Genomic DNA, 13,072 nt, shown 5'->3' with positions numbered 1-13,072 from the left:
TCAGATAGTCTTGTGCGTGTCGTAGTTTTAGTACCGCGAGCGCGCTTTGTATATCAAATCTAAAGTTTTTCCTTTGTTTGGTAAAAAATTATTTTTCATTTGAAGTAGTAACAATGGTAATTGGTAACCCTTAGGGTTCCTTGCCAGCTACCGGAGCATGGCATGCATAGCAAAGAAAGGCATGAATATCGTACAAGACCGCAATGATCCATGATCCAAGCAATCGCCCTCTCATCTCACGAAGAAACAGACACCGAACCCCCATCCTTCCTCTTCTTCCCCGTCCTCCCATTTGCATCCTCACCACCCCCGGCAACAGGCCACTGGAACAACCCCGACATAGCACCCGCAGTAATCAATATCCCACAAACAACCACAAACCGAAACAATCCAACGTCCCCGCCCGCAATAAACGAATCCGCCGCCTCCCTCGCCGCCGTCCTAGCCTTCGACGCCCGTTCCCGCCGCCTCTCATCCTCGGCCTTTTGTGTGCGGAAGTGTCCACGTGCATTGAAATGACCGAGCGGGTTGCGGTCGATGAATCCCATCGGATCTTCGGGGTCGTAGTGCTTCCCAGTCGTGCTTGCATTTGAACTTGAACTTTCAGCTCCCGAAGACCTTCCAAACGAACTCGGGCCCGTCTTCCCGGCCGCATACCCATCCCCCCTCCTCCCCGTGTCCCCGTAACCCCCCTGCGCATAAAAGCTCGGCGGCGGGCCCCGAAATGTTCCCTTGCGGTTACTCAGTCCGCTCGCCGGCCTGGACCCCGCGTACCCCGCGCCGCCGGCTTTATGTACATTCACGGAGTGGCTGCTGTGCGAGCCGTGCGGGTAGGTGGGTGCGTGGTGGACATGGCTGTGGTGGAAGCCGTGGTCCCGGTCGTAGGTGCTGCGTTTTTGGGCGTTGGAGAGCACCGAGTACGCGGAGGAGATTTTTGCGAAGCGGTGGCTGGCGGTTGGGTCGGTGCGGTTGCGGTCTGGGTGGTGGCGGAGGGAGAGGTCGTAGAATTTTCTAGGGGATAAAGTTAACATGAGATGATCGGGACAGTGGAGGAGGGAGGGGGAAGACTGGGATTGAGAGCGGGTTGTGTGGGTGGGTGAGAGGCGTACTTCTTGATCTCGGCCGGGGTGGCCGTTATCGGGACGTCGAGGATTTCATAGTGACTTTGTTCCCGGCGTGCGGTTGTACTTGTTGAGAAGGACTTTGTGTGCGCGTGTAGCAGGGGTAGATATGTCGTATGTTGCGAGTGCTTGCGGTGGTACTGTGATCGTGTTGGTCGCGTGGCCGTGCCGTGATAACGGGTGAGAATGTGGTAGCGATTGCCATGGATAGTGCGTGGAGAACAGGACAGACTCGGCGTGTGAGGTAATTGGAGGAGAGAGAGTGTTGTGCGAGGTGGAGGCATTGCCTGGACGTGTGAATGGGGTTCGTCGCATGAAGAGAGTGTGGAGGAAGAGCTGTGAGGAGTGGAGTTGGGGCAAGATTGGAGGTTTGGGCGATCGATCGGAGTGTGGCGTCATCGGCAGGTTAGCGGAGCGGAGGGTTAGCACAAAGCCCGTCAGGGGGCGGGGATTCGGGGGATTATGAAATTTGTTAAGGATTTTGGATGTTATTGTTTACTGGAAACTCATATTTTAAAGTCGTCTTGTAGTTTTTGGTAGTTTTGGCTTTGGTAATGTTCTAGACGTGCTGGAGAACGAGGTGCTGGAGAACGAGGTGCTGATGATCAGATTAGATAACGTCCACTGGATTGCGCCACGGTTTATTGATTCCTGAGGCGCCTTCTACCTAGGACTTGAGATAAAGCTTTATGGGAAATGAAATTAAGATGTTAATGACTACGCCTTTATAACATCTCCATGTACGTACTTCTTAGACAGTTTCTAAAGCTGTCATTCTTACTACGATTGCTGTATATCTCCAGATCCAGCCTTCAGAATGGACAGGGCCTAAAGATCTCCCGTTGTCACTTACCATGGATTCAGTGTCCCACCTAGATATAGGTAAAATTTTTAAGATTCATCGCAGCATAGAAATTCCAAGCACTACTGCATTTAATATAGACGGGGTATCTCGAGCTAGCTGCTCTGATACTCATCCCTCGCAGTATCAAAATGCAAGCGCACCTGGAAAACAACTAGATCGATGATATCAAGAGATACCCAACGCTGTTGACTATGACATGCCTACTAAGGCCTGCCGCACTAAATGTCGGGATTTAATATGACAGAACTACGCGGTGAAAGCGAAGTCCTTCGATTTCGTGGAAGACCTACACGGTCGTACCTCTTTGGAAGCCCGCATTTGGTTGAAAGCTCTTAGACATTACCTATTTCTGCTGTCCAGATCAAGATTTAGGATAAACTGACTGGGCCACAACAAGAAATTCATGGCCTAAATATCGTTCATTTTTGAATGTACACCTGTGGTTTTTTTACTCAAAACGTAATGCTCCTGTAACACTAAAGTCATGACTGGAAACAAAATATTTTGCTTACGCTCGCTGTATGTGGGGGCTTGGAAACGGTGGAATTGGTGCATGATCATCCATGCTGTGCGTTCATGAACCCGAAGAACTCTTTACACCAAGAAGCAATGTTCGAGGCCGTCGAAACGAATCTCAAGATCCTGTCGTATTTTATGGACGCAGGATTTGACGCAAATACCGTCGATCCACGACGAGGAGATGGTCGCATGAACCTCCCGACAAGGGTTTTAATCGCAGGCTTCCACGTACCGTCACATGCAGCAGCTAAGTTCCTCTTGGAAAGAGGAGCCGATATCGATGTGCGAAATCCATTAACTGACGTGACACCGCTCTTGTTCATGGCAAGGAGAACATGGAGTCCTCGTGGGACTCGCCTCCGCGAGGCGGCTGCTGACTGCCTCTTGCAGCAGGGAGCCAACATGTTCTTTACGAGCAACCGGGTTCAGAAACCGTTGGTCAAGGCTGCTATGAAAGGAAGTGCTGGCATTGTCAGAATATTTCTGGAATGGTAGGACAAAAATAGTATATCCCTGGATGATATCAAGCCTCTCATTATGGAGGCCCCATGAAGACCGAGCACCGCGAGTCTGCTAAAGTCCTGTCTCGGTGGTACTGGCGGAGGATATACCCTTGCCCATCCTAGGAGAGATGGAAAAATGATAGAATTCAAGATGGACAATGCTAGTCAAAGCCCAGAGAAGGAAGGATATAGCTGCAGATATAATAATCCACCTATTGGTCTACAGATCTACGTGCACCCGTCATATCTCATAGTTGAGAGGGGAGCAGTGAAAGTGAAGCTATTGATGAAGAGCTACATTAAAGGCTAGACTTGGATCACACAGGTACTGTCAAACTTGTGGCAGGTTATACATGTCCACTTTTTATAAAGGATCCATTGGGCATACTTCTATGCAGGTTCATGTCTCCGTACTACTGCCCCCATTCTGAAGGCCTAATTGATAGCAAACATGCATTTGAAGCTGTGGCGTGGGTCTCACAACATATTTGCAGAAACATAAAGTCCCAAGCATCATCATAGTATTGCATTAGAACTTAAAAAAATATCCTGCGACCTGAAAAGATGGAGTAGATACGGCGGAGACGCTCCGTCATTAAGCGGCGGGCCGCATCTTATCGCCTGCGAAAATCTTTCCCTGACATCCGAGTTGCCTCCCCTCTTCTTCTCCACTCCACCACAAGTCCTCCATACAACACAATGGCAGCCCAGGCGACTGAGAAGTTGGAGCAGCTGGACCGTGAGTCTAAACACAAATTCTTTCAGCCTTCGCCCGTCACTTACCAAGCTTTGCAGTGAGCGGCCAGAACGGCACCAAAGCCGACGCCCCCGCTGCTGGCCAGGCGGTCCCCGGCGAGGCAGAGGACGATTCTGACGACGACCAAGAAGACGGAGAGGGCGCACCTGAGGCTGGTGCAGCTGGAGGTACGTGCCTTTATTTTTTTCTAACTCATTTAATACCCCACTTTTCAACCCCGCACCACATGGTCTCCGGAATGAGGCTTACGAGAGTGTCGCACGACAGCCGCCAAAAAGAAGAAGAAGCGCAAGTCCAAGAAGAAGAAGAAGGGCGGCGCCAAGGTCCAGAGCTCCCCGCCACGAGTCCCTGTATCAAACCTTTTCCCCAACAACGTCTACCCCGAGGGCGAGATCGTCGAGTACAAGAACGACAACGCCTACCGCACAACCAACGAGGAGAAGCGCTACCTCGATCGCATGAACAATGATTTCCTGCAGGAGTATCGTCAGGGTGCCGAGGTCCACCGTCAAGTCCGCCAGTATGCACAGAAGAATATCAGGCCCGGTCAGACTCTGACGGAGATCGCGGAGGGTATTGAGGACTCTGTGCGTGCCCTGACGGGTCACTCGGGTCTGGAGGAGGGCGATAACCTCAAGGGCGGTATGGGTTTCCCTTGCGGTCTGAGCATTAACCACTGTGCCGCACACTACACCCCCAACGCCGGCAACAAGATGGTGTTGAACCAAGGGGATGTTATGAAGGTTGATTTCGGTGCGCAGATCAACGGTCGCATTGTGGACAGTGCCTTTACCATGAGCTTCGACCCTGTTTATGATCCGCTTCTGGAAGCGGTCAAGGATGCCACGAACACTGGTATTCGGGTATGTCTACCCTGGAGAGAACTATCTTTCAGGTTGGTCTAACTTGTTTCTAGGAAGCTGGAATTGACGTCCGTATGAGTGACATAGGTGCCGCTATCCAGGAAGCCATGGAGAGCTACGAGGTTGAGCTCAACGGCACCATGTACCCCGTCAAGTGTATCCGCAACCTGAACGGCCACAATATTGAGCAGCACGTTATCCACGGTGGCAAGAGCGTGCCCATCGTCAAGGGCTCTGACCAAACGAAGATGGAGGAAGGCGAAGTCTTTGCTATTGAAACCTTCGGCAGTACCGGCAAGGGTTACGTCCGGGAAGATGTCAGTCCCCCAGCTGTTCGATATGATCGATAAAGTACTGACCTGTCATTAGATGGAATGCTCTCACTACGCTCTTGCCGCAGACGCACCCAACGTGCCCCTCCGTCTCTCGTCCGCTAAGAACCTTTTGAACGTGATCCACAAGAACTTTGGCACTTTACCTTTCTGCCGACGCTACCTTGACCGATTGGGCCAGGAGAAGTACCTTCTTGGTGTATGTAAATCTTAGCCAATTCCCTCGAAGAGTATGAACTAATTCCAGTATAGTTGAACAACCTGGTCTCCTCCGGTATTGTGCAGGATTACCCGCCTCTCTGCGATATCAAGGGCTCCTACACTGCTCAATATGAACATGTATGTCGCTTACATTCTCCATCCGCTGACTCGATAGTTGATTTGTGACTAACTCAACCTCCAGACCATTCTCCTCCGTCCCAACGTAAAGGAAGTCATCAGTCGCGGAGACGACTACTAAGCCGTTGAATGATTTATGAACTAGTTTAGGTAACAAAAACAACATTTCTCCAGGAAGCCCGAGCTCTGATTTTTCATTCGTTGATCTCGTATGTTGTAAAAAGAATCGTAGATCTCCGCCGGTGCGATTCTCGTTTTAATCCCATCCCAAGCCAAAGATAGCTATCCACCTGTGGCTACAGTAAGAGATCGACCTTCCACCACGATGTGACACCAGGTCTAACTCAATATGTGGTCTATTGTTCGATCATGCAAGAGAAATATCGTCAAGACAAGACATGGAAGATATCGATTCAATCTCAATCTTTCTTCCTCAAACCCCATCGAAAACCAAAAGACTTCGAACGCTCACAGAACCAAACCCACATTCGCGTAACAATCGCCGACCACGATGAACAGGGAACTCAGCCACGACCAAGACGCTGATATCATTCTTTCTGATGCCAGATTCCTGCAATAACTCTAGCGCAGCGCACAGGGTCTTTCCCGTCGCAAGGACATCATCCACCACGACCACAGAAGAACCTTGAGGGATCAAATACATCTTCATTTCAAGACTGCTTTCCTTTGCATGACCGGATGTCGAAGATGAAATATGTGAAGTCGGCTTGGAGACAGCAATAGTTGGTGGTGGAAGCTTACCAGCTTCCCGAATCAGTGCTAGAAGTATGTCGAATTGCTCTGCCAACGGCGAGGCGAAGATGAAGCCACCGGTCTCAGGGCACACTATAGCACCAACACGAGTCCAGTCACCGACGTAAAATTTTCCCAGTAGGCGTGTGCACAGCTTTAGCCCACCTGGTTGCTGCGCGATGTCGAGCACATGTTGGAAGGTGATACCCTGGCGTGGAAAGTCGGGTGCAGGGCGCACCATGTTAGCCAGGCGCTGAATATCCTCATCGAACAAGGGCAGCAGGGAATCCATAGCAAACTTGTGCACCGCATCTGTTCCGGCATTTTCATTGTTGAAGATGAGACTTGGACAGTCATCGCATACCGTTACCTCGTCACCATCAGCATCAGCATCATCATCGGGAAACCTCCGACGCGCCTGTCGGGTGTGCTTGGTCGCTTGGACGCGAACTTCGAGCAATCTACATTCTGGCACCAAGTGCCAATAAGCTGCCAGCAGGTTTGATTCTCTCATCCCCGTGATGAACAGCACATCCACATTCATGGCATGGTATGCCACGTCCAGAAAATGCTCTTCCAGTAATCCAGGTCGACGCCTCAGCTGGTCATTGAAAAAAGCCGTCAACGCTGACCTGTGCCTTTCTTTATAAGCACGGTCATTAAGTAAGCGTGCGAGATCGACGCCAGGAGTTGCTGCAGCGTATTCTCTCTTTGTCAAGTCGCTGATGCTAACTGTGCGCGCATCCAGGTTGCTGTCCGTATTTGCGTTGAAATTGGCTGACCAGATCTCCGCGCAATAGTCCTTACCGGCACCACTTTCGCCCGTCACGAGGACTATAAGCCTCTGTCGGATAGGGAATCTGCGAATGGGACAAGCATAAGCGAGCACATCATGCGGATCCAAGATATGTTTGAGACGAGCTAAATGCGGCCGGTTCGGGCCGAAAGCCTTAGCCGCTAGAGTAGCGTCTCTCGGATCAGGCCCGAGGTCTGCACTGTAAATTCCTCGGCTCAAGGGTAGCAACTCTGTGGCGAGATTGTATACCCAGTCCACGACGGAGCGAGCGAGCTCGGTTTCATCTTGGTCGCGATGCCAAACTCCTGTGATCACGCAAGCAAAATCCCAGTCTCGATAGCCAAAGGCAGTCGCATGAGCTGCTATGCTGCGCATCGCTCTGCCACCTTGGAGGAGATGGAGGTAGCTGAGTGGCGTGGGGCGAGTCTTCATGGCTTTGATCAGCTTGTTGACGATTCTCGGATCTCCAATATCTTTCAAGAAGATGCATCTCTTGAACGAGGATGTCTTGTTTCCGCCGTGCCCGCCATGCATCTCGGCGATGAACATGTCAGCCCCAAACAAACCCACGCCGTCTACAGTCTTCGAACTGTTTTCCGGCCCTAAAGTTCTGCCTATGAAAGCGGCGATTGAGGTGGACTGGGCTGTCGGATTCTCGAACAAGGCAACGCCCAAATGTAGCTTGCCCTTGTCGAAGTACATGTACAGATCTAGCGAGCAATCCTCACTGAGCTTCTGGGCGACGAAGTGGTCAAGATAGTTGAATTTGGGTCCTGCTTCATTCTTATCACTCAGTGGGATAACCCAGTTGCGCACGGATTTTGTCAAAGCTGGGTATGCTTTGAACACGACGCTGACGACAATGCCAAAGTTGGTTCCAGCGCCCCTTATGGCCCACAGCAGTTCAGTTTCATTCGTAGGGCATATGGCACTTGCTGGGTGATGATGAACTGGAACGTGGCCAATGCACAGGATCTGGCCATTTTCAACGCTGATGATGACGGCACCAACAATGGCATCGCAGGAGAGCCCGTACAGTCGTGCCAGATGCCCGATGCCGCCTTGTAGCCATAGGCCTGCACCAACGCTGGGACGGGACCCCAGGGGAACTGTCAAGCCCACCTCCATGGCTTCGTGGATAATATCACCAGTCGTGCAGCCGGCTTCGGCGATGATCAGGGGACCAGAATCAGAGCCAGATCCTTCTCCACAGTGTCCGGCAGTGAGAATGTGGACTTCAGCAAAGGCACTCATGTCGACGGCGACAACGTTGGGCCATCTGCAGTGGCCGCTGTGGCCTCCACCGGTGATGGTCAGACCAACCCGGTGTCTCAGTGCCCATTGAACGCAATCCTGAATGTGTCGAATCTCCTTCGGCCTCACAATAAAGGCAGGGTGGTGAGATACAGCCTCTCGGTTCTTGACAACCCTGGCTCCTTCCAGTAACGGCATTTGTATCATTAGCTCTGGCAGTCCAGTAGCATGCCTGGTAAAGGTTGTCATAATATCGGGCGAGCTAAAGAAGAGTTGCCCGGGATAGGACTTATCACGTCGACCCAAGGCACGGCAGACCTTTTGCCATGCGATCCGAAGAGCCCTGTACTTTTTGATATCCTCTAAGGTGAAACCCGCCACGAAGGAGGTGAAACGATCCAGTTCTTGATTGTCATCTGCCACGGAGACAGCTCCTGTTGGGAAAGAAGCTGTTCGATGGCACACTAGGCCCTCAAAGTGTAGTGAGCCGTCCCGATGGAAAACGACGACTATTCCGTGTTTGGGCTGGTCAACTAGCATTTCCAGTGCCCTTTGCATGATCGTGACTTTGGGATTCATGCCATACATGCTGTGGCAGAAGAGAATGACGTCGAATTTGTCAATTCCAGTAACAGTCTCAGAAAGACTGAATGGCATTCGATGAATCGTAGCCCGACGTTCGAGACAGGGCAGCGGAGACTCTGTTCCAGACGTTGGGTAAAGCCATTCCTCCATTCGTATGGCAAAGAGCTCATTCGGTTCAAATGCTGTGTATCTTCTGATTATGTCTCTCAGGACTCTGGGAAGCTGACCAAGCACGCTCTTTGGACCAGGTCCGATTTCTAGGACCGAGATGCTAGTCTGCGATTCCAGAAAGGGGGTAAGCACTTGAGTTAGCTGGGGGATGATGAAGTCTCGATATGTTATCCATGCTGATTCACGCATCAAAATTTCGAAGCCAATACTGTATTGGGCATTTGTTAGGGGCTGTCTTGGCGATGAAAATGCACTGGCCTCCTGCCTGAGAGCCAGCTTGAGAGTGTTGAGAGTGGCCATGTTGCTTTGGTATCTTGTTTGGATTGTGAGAAATGACGCTGGATGAGGAAGTTATCCAGCGAAAGGTGTTTCAGAAAATTGTGTCATTCAAAAGACGGTTTGAAACCCCTTTATAGGTAAGATGTGCCGGAAGTTTCCAGGTGTGGAAGATCCCACAAGTACGAGTGTGGATTGAAATAACGCAGAACTGGTCATTGAACCAATCGACCGCATAAAGAAACTGGAGATATCTGCCACGCATATATCAAAAGCGCACTAACGAACTGGACATGATTCATTCAGTTTTGCAGGCAGATCCAACCCCAATTTTATCTTTGTCTGCATCATGTATATCAAACACTCCCTTCTTTCAATTCCCTTCTCTTTAATTGTGATAAATTCAATGGTCAGATACAAAACTGACTGGCTCTCTTCTACTTAGCTGAACCCACTATAGCTTCTTCGTTTATTGGCTTTCCATTTTCCAAAATCCTGAAAATCTTCCGGTCTACTTCGAGTGAACCGGCCACCGCGGTGGAGCCTGCTAGCCTCCCCATGCCTTCTTCTAGCCAAACTGGACCGATTAATAGTGGCAGTCTCTTCTGGCCTGGTAAGCCCATACATCACCGCATTTTTCCCCCGAAACAGCGTCTAATACTGCATCTCAACCACCAGGGTCTGGCACACTTAAGCGGCTAGAATCGACCCCAAAAGAACATGCAGAGCGAATGCAAAAGCTGGAAGGAGCTGCGCGGACAATTCTTGAATGCATTGGCGAGGATCCAGATCGAGAAGGCCTCCTTAACACTCCAAAGCGATATGCTGAAGCAATGCTTTTTCTCTCCGAGGGCTACGGAGCGAATGTACCAGACATTCTCACTGGGGCTACTTTCAAAGAGAAGTATGACAATTTGGTCATTGTGAAAGACATTGATATCTTCTCACTTTGTGAACATCATATGCTTCCCTTCACAGGAAAGGTATGGCCTCTTGCACACATTCCTGCAAAATATTAACCCGTCGAGGAAGGTACATATTGGCTATATTCCTCGAGAACATGTGATTGGTCTTTCCAAACTTACTCGACTGGCCGAAGTGTTCTCGCGCAGACTGCAGATTCAAGAGCGCTTGACCAGCCAAATTGCCACGGCCATCTCGGATTTGCTCGGAGCGTACGGCGTTGGTGTTGTTATGGAGTGTTCGCATCTCTGTATGGAGATGCGTGGAGTACAGAAGGTTGGCAGCGTCACGACTACTATCTGTATGCTTGGAAGTATGAGATCCGATGCAGCGAGAGAAGAATTTTTGACGCTTTTGAACCGGAGATAAACCAATCTCTCTGGTTTTGCCATAGTTGGCACTGGGTTTCAGCCTTGCAATTTGAGTTCTTGTGGTGACTATATCCCAGTGACCTTTGCCCTTGGCCATTTGTTTTCCTTCATGCACTCAAATGTGGAAAGACTAGAGGTGATATCCAGGTAGAAAGATTCTCAAGGAGACTATGATGTCTAGATTGGTGTTTTCTCAAGCATTTGCTACTCTATGTCATTCCTTCGTAACTGCTTCATGATTTATCGCTATTTTGTGACCCTAGATGATGTTCATTATATAGAAAACGATGGAATTGAAATAAGTCATCTGTTCCATACTGAAGAATAATCTCTAATGAAGAAAAACATGGAGACAACACTGTGGTATGTATAGCGCCCCAACGCGAACTGGCATACATACGTTATCGATAAGACTGGGTCTGCTATTTACGTAGCAGCTACACTGGTCCGTTTATTTTACAATATTGCGGCGGCTAACGGGCCATTATTAAACCGTTTCAAAGTCTATTAGCAATGAAAATGCAATTGTGTCAATTGTCTAAAGGAGTATATGTTCTCTGTCCGATTTCCAAGCTGTCTCTCAATGGAAAAGTGACCCTTATCCTCCGCCCCTATGATAGCCAAGCCAAGCCCGTCGGACCACCCAACTCTCCCGTGTCGCCCCACGTGGAATGTCTCCCGCCTTTTCCAGGCCGCGCATTTCCTCCATGTCGACACTCCTCGTCCAGCATCACTCTCGTTAACAATCGTCAACCTTCGTTAACCATGCCTTCGGTCGTTGAAACCGCCTCACCACACTTCCGGGTGTCGGCAGCCAAGGCATCGTCCACTGCGGCCACCGAGACCCCCTCCACCAGAATCCCGCCGCCGGAGACCTCCTCGGTCGAGGATCACTTCTTTTGGACTTATACAGAGGAGCCACATCGTTCGAGACGTCAGGCAATTATCAAGGCCCATCCAGAGGTACGTCGGTATCTACCAGGACCGTGTGAGCATCTTTCGCACCTGGCTCGGGAGTCATCCAGCCAGCGGATGCGGAGGTAGTAACATGGTTCCCTGGTACCTTCCCACCGTTCCTGAACCGCAATGCTAACTTCTGTTTTGACTTCAGGTCACCAAGCTCTGCGGACCTGAGCCCCTGACGAAATGGGTTGTTCTCCTCGTTGTCTCTATTCAATTGACTTGCGCGTACCTCCTTCGCAATACTTCGATCCTGGACTGGCGATTCCTGGCTACGGCATACGTGGTTGGAGCTACAGCGAACCAGAATCTGTTCCTCGCTATTCATGAGATCTCGCACAATCTGGCCTTCCGGTCTCCCTTGGCCAACCGTGTGCTGGCCATCTTTGCAAACCTCCCTATCGGACTGCCATACAGTGCTGCCTTCCGGGTGAGTCGGCTCAGCCGAGAGGATTCCCCGTACGACGGGCAATTATGATGAACATAAGATACTAACACACCTCTCTACAACAGCCGTATCACCTCACCCACCACAAGTCCCTCGGCGTAACCGGCCTAGACACCGACCTCCCCACCGCACTAGAAGCCTTCTTCCTCAACTCCCTCCTTGGAAAGACATTCTTCTGCACCTTCCAAATCCTCTTCTACGCCGTCCGACCCATGTTCATCTACAGCCCACCCTTCACCTCAATCCACCTCCTAAACCTAATTGTCCAACTATCCTTCGACTACGCCCTCACCCGTTTCACGGGCTCCCTCCAACCATTCTACTACTTCATCGCCAGCTCCTTCCTAGCCGGCTCCCTCCACCCGTGCGCCGGCCACTTCATCGCCGAGCACTACTTCTTCTCGAACGTGAAAACCGGCGGCACAGAGTCCCTCGCCCACCTCAAGCAAAAGCCCGGTGCTAGACTCGATGCTTCGCACCCGCTTAGCGCCCTCGCTCCGCCGGAGACATACTCGTACTACGGCCCGCTAAACATATTGACCTACAATGTCGGTCTGCACAACGAGCACCATGATTTCCCTGCTATCCCCTGGACGAAGTTGCATAAGTTGCATGAGATTGCGCGGGAGTTTTATGAGCCGTTGCCTTGTCATCGGAGCTGGGTTTGGGTGCTTTGGACTTTTATCTTGGATAAGGATGTTGGGCCGTGGTGTCGGGTGAAGCGTGCGCAGGGTGGACGTGTTGTTGGCGGTGGAGGTTCTGGGAAGACGTCGAATGGGCGTGGTGGTGAGGGTATTTCGGCTGAGTCGGCGGGTCCGGCTGGTGAGGAGGGTGATGGGTGGAAGGAGAGCGAGATTCAGTGTTAGAGGTATGTCCTGGGTACTCCTGGTCGGGTATTGTGACTGTAGACTCAAATCAAAATTGTTATATTATTTCTGAAAGTATGTGCTGCAAGACTGTCAAGGCCTTATGGATTCCGTAGCGGGTCATCTTGTGGAACACAGATGATGTCTGAGTGGACGCCTTGCATTGCCATGTACTTGGTTTCACGTGACTGGTCTAGAATCGGACATCTTGAACTCCTAGATTTCTCGTCCCGATCGATCTGGAAATCTTCGTATACCGCGGGACCTAACGTACTAGCATACGAGTTGTGAGCAAGGGTATGGATTATCTTCCAAGGTTCGATTATCATT

At 50.7% G+C, this 13,072-nt stretch overlaps 6 protein-coding genes across 6 annotated transcripts; 4 read left to right on the top strand and 2 right to left on the bottom strand.

The window, feature by feature from the left end:
• Positions 1 to 236: 236 nt before the first annotated feature.
• N7458_004159 (uncharacterized protein) lies at positions 237 to 1,405 on the bottom strand (the record flags this gene model as incomplete). Its single annotated transcript, XM_056907541.1, has 2 exons — positions 237 to 1,011; positions 1,110 to 1,405. 2 exons carry the CDS (start codon positions 1,403 to 1,405, stop codon positions 237 to 239), a joined length of 1,071 nt encoding a protein of 356 aa, XP_056768268.1.
• A 1,190-nt stretch (positions 1,406 to 2,595) lies between these two features.
• Positions 2,596 to 3,000, top strand: N7458_004158 (uncharacterized protein; the record flags this gene model as incomplete). Its single annotated transcript, XM_056907540.1, has 1 exon — positions 2,596 to 3,000. One exon carries the CDS (start codon positions 2,596 to 2,598, stop codon positions 2,998 to 3,000), a length of 405 nt encoding a protein of 134 aa, XP_056768267.1.
• A 707-nt stretch (positions 3,001 to 3,707) lies between these two features.
• Positions 3,708 to 5,420, top strand: N7458_004157 (methionine aminopeptidase 2; the record flags this gene model as incomplete). The annotated part of the gene is made up of 7 exons (XM_056907539.1): positions 3,708 to 3,747; positions 3,804 to 3,932; positions 4,033 to 4,628; positions 4,682 to 4,945; positions 4,998 to 5,159; positions 5,213 to 5,299; positions 5,364 to 5,420. The coding sequence occupies 7 exons, from the start codon at positions 3,708 to 3,710 to the stop codon at positions 5,418 to 5,420; spliced, it is 1,335 nt and encodes a 444-aa protein (XP_056768266.1).
• Positions 5,421 to 5,732: 312 nt separating this feature from the next.
• N7458_004156 (uncharacterized protein) lies at positions 5,733 to 9,158 on the bottom strand (the record flags this gene model as incomplete). Its single annotated transcript, XM_056907538.1, has 1 exon — positions 5,733 to 9,158. The coding sequence occupies one exon, from the start codon at positions 9,156 to 9,158 to the stop codon at positions 5,733 to 5,735; it is 3,426 nt and encodes a 1,141-aa protein (XP_056768265.1).
• Positions 9,159 to 9,692: 534 nt separating this feature from the next.
• On the top strand, positions 9,693 to 10,466 carry N7458_004155 (GTP cyclohydrolase I; the record flags this gene model as incomplete). The annotated part of the gene is made up of 3 exons (XM_056907537.1): positions 9,693 to 9,747; positions 9,786 to 10,117; positions 10,167 to 10,466. 3 exons carry the CDS (start codon positions 9,693 to 9,695, stop codon positions 10,464 to 10,466), a joined length of 687 nt encoding a protein of 228 aa, XP_056768264.1.
• A 767-nt stretch (positions 10,467 to 11,233) lies between these two features.
• N7458_004154 (sphingolipid delta(4)-desaturase family protein) lies at positions 11,234 to 12,742 on the top strand (the record flags this gene model as incomplete). Its single annotated transcript, XM_056907536.1, has 3 exons — positions 11,234 to 11,431; positions 11,580 to 11,858; positions 11,942 to 12,742. 3 exons carry the CDS (start codon positions 11,234 to 11,236, stop codon positions 12,740 to 12,742), a joined length of 1,278 nt encoding a protein of 425 aa, XP_056768263.1.
• Positions 12,743 to 13,072: the final 330 nt, after the last annotated feature.

Source organism: Penicillium daleae (genome assembly GCF_028827525.1).
Source record: "Penicillium daleae strain IBT 16125 chromosome Unknown utg000004l_segment0_segment0, whole genome shotgun sequence".
In the NCBI taxonomy this organism is placed as follows: domain Eukaryota; kingdom Fungi; phylum Ascomycota; class Eurotiomycetes; order Eurotiales; family Aspergillaceae; genus Penicillium; species Penicillium daleae.
The sequence above is the reverse complement of the archived record's forward strand: the minus strand, read 5'-3'. Positions and strand labels throughout refer to the sequence as shown.